This window comes from Paroedura picta, chromosome 5 (assembly GCF_049243985.1).
Source record: "Paroedura picta isolate Pp20150507F chromosome 5, Ppicta_v3.0, whole genome shotgun sequence".
Lineage (NCBI taxonomy): Eukaryota > Metazoa > Chordata > Lepidosauria > Squamata > Gekkonidae > Paroedura > Paroedura picta.
The window spans coordinates 107,477,403-107,483,402 of record NC_135373.1 but is presented as its reverse complement, the minus strand read 5'-3'; the positions used below and the strand labels follow the sequence as shown (position 1 = coordinate 107,483,402).

Below are 6,000 nucleotides of genomic sequence, written 5' to 3'. Positions count from 1 at the left end.
TGCCCACAGGAACAAGCAGCGACTTTTAAGAGGGCAGGACAAGTCTATCAATGGCTACTAGCCATGGGGACTAAGGGGAACCTCCACGTTAAAGCTGTGGGTTCAGGAACACAGAGACACTGGAATGTTGCAGCTCTTTATTGGTGAAAACACATGATACAAGTAGCGCTAAGACGTCACTGAAACATCCCATATCAACTCTCTCCCCCGCAAAATATATACACAAGTTGAACAATGGTTCAGCCTAGGCTGCGGGGGATTGGTTACATTCAGGTTGAAACGGACGAGGTCCCTGGAGGATCCTACCTAGGCTAGGCTGTTGGAATCCACTGGCTCCCGCAGGGAAGCCATCTGGCTCTGAGCCACTCATAAGCTGAGACCCTCGATCCTGCCTGGGACCTTAAAAGGGGGGAGGGTCCTCGGGGGGCCGCCTACAGGAAACTCCCCATTCAGTGGCATTAATGCTCGGAGTTCCAGACCCCAGAGGGGACTTGGCTGCCTCCTCGCCCTGATGTTGGTTCTCCGGAGGGAAGCTGGCCTAGCAGGGTCTCTGGTGGACCCATCTCGCCGGGTGCCTCCCCGCGCTTCTCTTCCCCCGTGCGGAGGCCAGGCAGCTGGAGGCGCACGTTCCTTGCCGAGCCCCTTTCCGCCTTGGCCGCCCTCCTGCGGCCAGCCCCCCGTGCGCAAAAGTGGCGGCGAGAGAGCCACCGCGCTTCCAGCGGCCAGGCCGCGCCCGCCTCTTGCCCACGCCTCGGCCGGGCGGCGAGCAGCGGCCTCCTCGCAGGGGCCGACTTCCTGCTCGCCTCCCGCCGGCGCAGCTGCAGCTGCAGCGGCTCGCAAGTCCTGCCCTCCGCCTCGCCTCCACCGCCCCGCCGCGGCGCGCCCGGCGTCTTCTGTCGACGCGGGGCTCCGGGCCAGGCAGGCAGGCAGGCAGGCAGGCAGGCGAGCAGGGCCAGGGCCAGGGCCGGGCGTCATGGGCTGGCGGTGGGCGCTGCCGGAGCCCCTGAGCGCGGCGCAGCTGAGGCGCCTGGAGCAGCACCGCTATAGCGCGTCCGGGCGCTCGCTGCTGGAGCCGCCGCTGCAGCTCTACTGGGCCTGGCTGGTGGAGCGCGCGCCCCTCTGGCTGGCCCCCAACGCCATCACCCTGGGCGGCTTCGTCGCCAACCTGCTGCCCACCCTGCTGCTCTTCGCCTACTGCCCCAGCGCCACCGAGGAGGTACCCGCCGGGGGGGGGAGCGAAGGAGGGCGGGCGGCTGGACGGGGAGACGGGCCCTCGAAGGGCGGCGGTGGGGAAGGGGGCTGCGCGGGCGGGCCTGAGGGCGGGGCTGAGCCGCCCTAGGAGCCCGCGACCGGAGGGGAGGGGAGGGCCGCGGTCAACGTGGCGGGAACTTTTGGGGGGAGAGAAAAGCCCTGGGAAGGCAACTCAGCCCGGGACTGACCGCGCTTGAGCCAGAGCCGCCTGTGGAAACCGGTTGGTCGGGCTCGGCGTCGGGCGGGCGGGCAAGCAGGCAGACAGGCGCCCTTCTGCAGAATCGGCTGACCCGCACCGAGATTAGCGACTCTTTCCCAGCTTGCCCAAGTCACTCGTGCTGACGGCAGCGGGTGTGGAGAGGCCAGCCGTGGAGCTGGAGCAGCAGAGGAAGGGAGGGCTTTGACACCCCCCCCCCAAAAAAAAGTGGGGGAGCGTTTTTTTTCTGTCGCGGTCCGTGCGGGGAGGTGTCGCAGAGCAGCAGGCATTTCTCGCTGTCCTTGGGCGGAAGATGCAGTTTTGCACTTGGAGGCCAGGAAGCGGACTGCTGGGTATAAACACTGTAGTACAGGAAGAGGGTGCCTCTTCCTCGCTGTTGGAATGTAGCTCAAGCCCTGTCAGGAGGATCAGCTGAAGAGCACCTACTGCCAAGGTGAGGGCGGGGCTGGCTGACTTTGCCAGAGCTCCCGAGTGCTCTTAAATCCTGCACCGAGTTTGACAGAGCCTTTGACAGATAATCCAGTTTGCTTCTTGCCTGGATTGACCTGCTTTTGAGGCTCAAGTGCCTGCAGCATAAGAGGTCAGTGACTCAATACACCTTCTCTCCTCCTGCCTGGGCAGTCGGTTTAGAGCAGTGACCCTCCAGATGTCCATGGACTACAATTCCCATGAGCCCCTGCCAGCATTTGCTGTCAGGGGCTCGTGGGAATTGTAGTCCATGGACATCTGGAGGGCTGCAGTTTGACTATCCCTGGATACTACTTATGGCTGCACAAACACAGTGCTGCAGTGTTTCTGTAGGGGTAACTTTGGTCATACAGACTCTCACAATGTGTAGGAGAAGGGAAGCTCCCATGGTCTTTCGTCAACCAAGAAGGAGACTACAGCCACGAAATCAGGAGGAGATTGGGTCAGGGGAGGGCAGCCATGAAGGAGCTAGAAAAGATCCTGAAGGGGATGGATGCATTGTTGGTGATCAAGATCACTCACCCCATAGTATTTGCTGCTGCTGTGTATGGATGTGGAAGTTGGATAATCAAGATGGCTGACAAGAAGATTCATTTGAAATGTGGGTATCGGGGGAGTGTTTTATGGATTACATGGACCACCAGAAAGGCAAATAGGTTCTAAATCAAAGCATAAGTTTCCACAGAAGTGAAAATGACCAAAGTGAGGCTATTGTACTGTGGTCACATTACGAGAAGACAAAGAGTTACTGGAAAAGATAACGGTAAGAAGAGGAAGTCACAACGTGAGACAATTTGACCCAGTCAAGGAAGCCACAACCTGAACAAGGCTAACAGTAGGACATTTGGATGGTTATAGAGTCATAGGGTTGCCGTAAGTTGGAATGACTTGACAGCACTTAACAAGTGTACACACACACCGTTGTGTTCTAATGACGGCTATCTGATGTACAAACTCACTCTGGATACTTATCTAGTTCTGGTGGAGCAGGAATGGGAGCAGGAACAGAATTACCTCTAACTGTCCAGAGTGGCTTTTTATGAATCCACTTATGGTTATGCAGCACAGGTTCATGACTAAATTAAACAGGAGTGCAGTGATGCTGTAAAGACTATTAATATTTTAGTCCATCATAACTTTTGTGGGTTGGTGTCACTTTATCAGATGCATAGTCATCCAGGACATACTGTTGCTTCTCTAAAGGATTTTGTGCTGTTATAAAAAACTTCAAGAGGGAACACCAATGCAAAAGTATAGAATTAGGATTCATCAGTTATCTCTCTACCAGGCCATCATCCACTACAGGTGCTAATAGTTCAGCATGGCCCAAGAGGTTAGTTGGGTTAGTTCTTCTTCTAATGGACAACTTTGCACTTTCCTTGCTTAGATCTGGTTTGATGTTAATCCTACTGTTCCCATCTTAGGGAACCTTCTTAACTGGGAGGTATTTCCCAAGAGATTGATAAGGGGATTCTCCTAGACTCCTGTTGATTCTCCTGGACTGTATTTAATATAATTGCCCCCAGTATCCTTCTGAAGAGGCTGATTGAGTTGAGGGAACTGTGCTCAGTGGTTCTACTCTCGGCCTGCAGTTGGAAGTTCAGGTATCCTATAGCACAGGTATTGTTTTAATCAACTACAGACGTTCCTCAAAAAGCATAATCTAGCCACAGTGATCCATGCAGTGATTATGTTCAGGTTAGGTTCCCATATTGTGGCTTATGTGGGGCTGCCTTTGAAAACAGTCCAGAAACTTCAGCTCAGGCAAAATGAAGTGGTCAAGCTGGATACAGGCCTCATATCACCCCAGTGCTGAAAGATCTGCATAGGCTGCTGATTTATTTTCAGGCATGATTCATAGTGCCCTTTAAAGCCCTAAGTGGCTTGGGGCCAGGGTACCTGAAGGACCACCTCCTCCCATGTTGGCCAGCCCTCCACTTAATCTGCTATGCAAGCTCTGCTATCTGGACTACCTGCATTCAAAGGTGAAGCAGAGTTGGCAGTGACAGGGCTTTTCAGTAATAGCACCTTTATTTCTCACTACAGGAATAGAGGCAGATACTGATAAAATATTACTTTCTTGACACATGGGGAAGTAACAGGTCATCTCTGCATTTTAAAAAAGATTCTGCTCTGTTTGTCTTTAAAAAAGAAAAGAAACCTCTGTAAGTCTCATTATGCTCCAGATTCCACAATGATCCAAGTTTAGGATGGTCATTGAGAGGAGTTGTGATTACTTTAAGTATCTGAAAGGTTATCACTTGGAGAAAGATAGGGATCGGCTCCTGTTGGCACCAGAGGATAAGACCCGTAGTAATGGGTTTAAATTACATGTAGAACTGGCTAGATGTCTGGGGGGGATTTCAAAGTAATTCAGCAGTGGAAGGGGCTACCTAAGGAGGTGGTGAACTCCCCCTCATTGGCAGTCTTCAAGCAGCTGCTGGACAGATACTTCTCATGGATGCTTTAGGTTGATCCTGCATTGTCCAGGGGGTTGGACTAGATGGCCTAGATGGCCCCATCTAACACTGTGATTCTGTGAACACCAAAGTACCAATAATTGCAGTAGTCTTTGATTCTGGTTTTGCCCAGTGGGCATCAAACACATGTTGTGAAAACTAGCAGGTTTTACAAAACCAAGTGTTGCTGCTTTTGTTCTTCTACTCATGAAGGAGCTGCACTGCGTCAGGAACCTTGCGATGCCCTGTATTTGCCCAAATATATTCCAGCGTAAGCCGTGACCTGGCTGGCCCAAGCTAGCCCAATCTCATCCGATCTCAGAAGCTAAGCAAAGTCAGCTCTGGTTATTATTTGGATGGATGGGAGACCAGGCATGAATACTGGGTTGGTTATGCAGAGACAGGCCATGGAAAACTTATAGATTCAAGTAACGATTAATGAAAGGTTGGTAAAAATTGCTATTGCAAGATTAAAATGGTCTTTCAAGAGAGAGACAGTTAAGCATCGTCAATGCATAGACTGTGGCAGGAAGATTTTTCAGTTGCCTCCATAGGAAGAGGACTGGGTGTTCTGTTCTTTCCCAGTGAAACATGAGACTTAATCCCTTCAGCCATTGAGTATCTGCTGTTGAAAGAGTCTCACAACAGCTCCACTTGTTATTTCTAGTTACTTTCGTCTGTCTTCCTGCACTAAACAATTTATAAGCAGTTTGGGGAAGTGATACTTTGTTTTCAGCGATAGCTGCATTGTGACCTCAGAGGCTGACAGCTGGTTTCCTTACCCCTTTGAATGTCTGTCCTCCACTTGGTGTCTGTCTATCTCATTTGTATACTGCCCTCCCTTCACTATTCCTGCCAGTATCCATTTGCTTTCCCCCTTCCCAGATCTGCAGAGTGCAATGTTGAACTCTTTTCTTCTAGTCCAAATAAATCCTCTTCCAACTTCAGAGTTCCACTAAATTGTGAGTTTCTACAGATACTTCCATTTTTTCACGTATCACTTCATAAATAAGAAACTTGCCAGTCTTGCAGCTTTCACTACCATACACATAGGCATATTTGCTTAGTGCACACCAGTATTTCGCACTGGGGATTCTTGCAACATTTGTTAAACATTAGTTCTTGCAACACACAGTATACTCCTCTGTGGTGCTGCTGAGTGTCAATTGGCAGCAACTCCCCTCAGTTGAAGAAATACGACTGGTTAGTGGAGATAATTTTTCACATTTGTAGAAGTACATATCAGAGGTGTGGGTGGGTCTAAGAACCTCAAATGGCACTTATATCAAATCCAGTCTGGCAGAATTGAAGTTTCGTGGCACTGAATCTAAACAATGCAAAACCAAAAAGAAAAACCAAAGGTTGAGCTGTAAAAATAATTTTAAATATTAGCAAATATTTATTACATAAATTGCATTAGTTCAGATTGTTTAAAAAACATCTGTGAATCACATAGTCATCATGATTTTAAAACATCACATTTGTAACTGCACATGGAGTAGAGCAACATAGAATGGACCAAACAGGTTTTAACACATGTGGAAATGCAGAAGAAGAAGAAGAAAGAGTTGGTTCTTATATGCCACTTTTCTCAGCCCGAAGGAG

The 6,000-nt window shown here is 50.4% G+C and overlaps 1 protein-coding gene across 1 annotated transcript in view; it reads left to right on the top strand.

Moving 5' to 3' along the window:
* The first annotated feature begins 496 nt into the window (after window positions 1–496).
* The window catches only part of CHPT1 (choline phosphotransferase 1), a 20,596-nt gene continuing 15,092 nt past the window's right edge, over window positions 497–6,000 (top strand). The window contains exon 1 of the mRNA XM_077339769.1: window positions 497–1,216. Within this exon, the coding sequence (XP_077195884.1) occupies window positions 512–1,216 (705 nt within the window). The 5' untranslated portion in view covers window positions 497–511. The remainder of the gene's footprint in view (window positions 1,217–6,000) is intronic.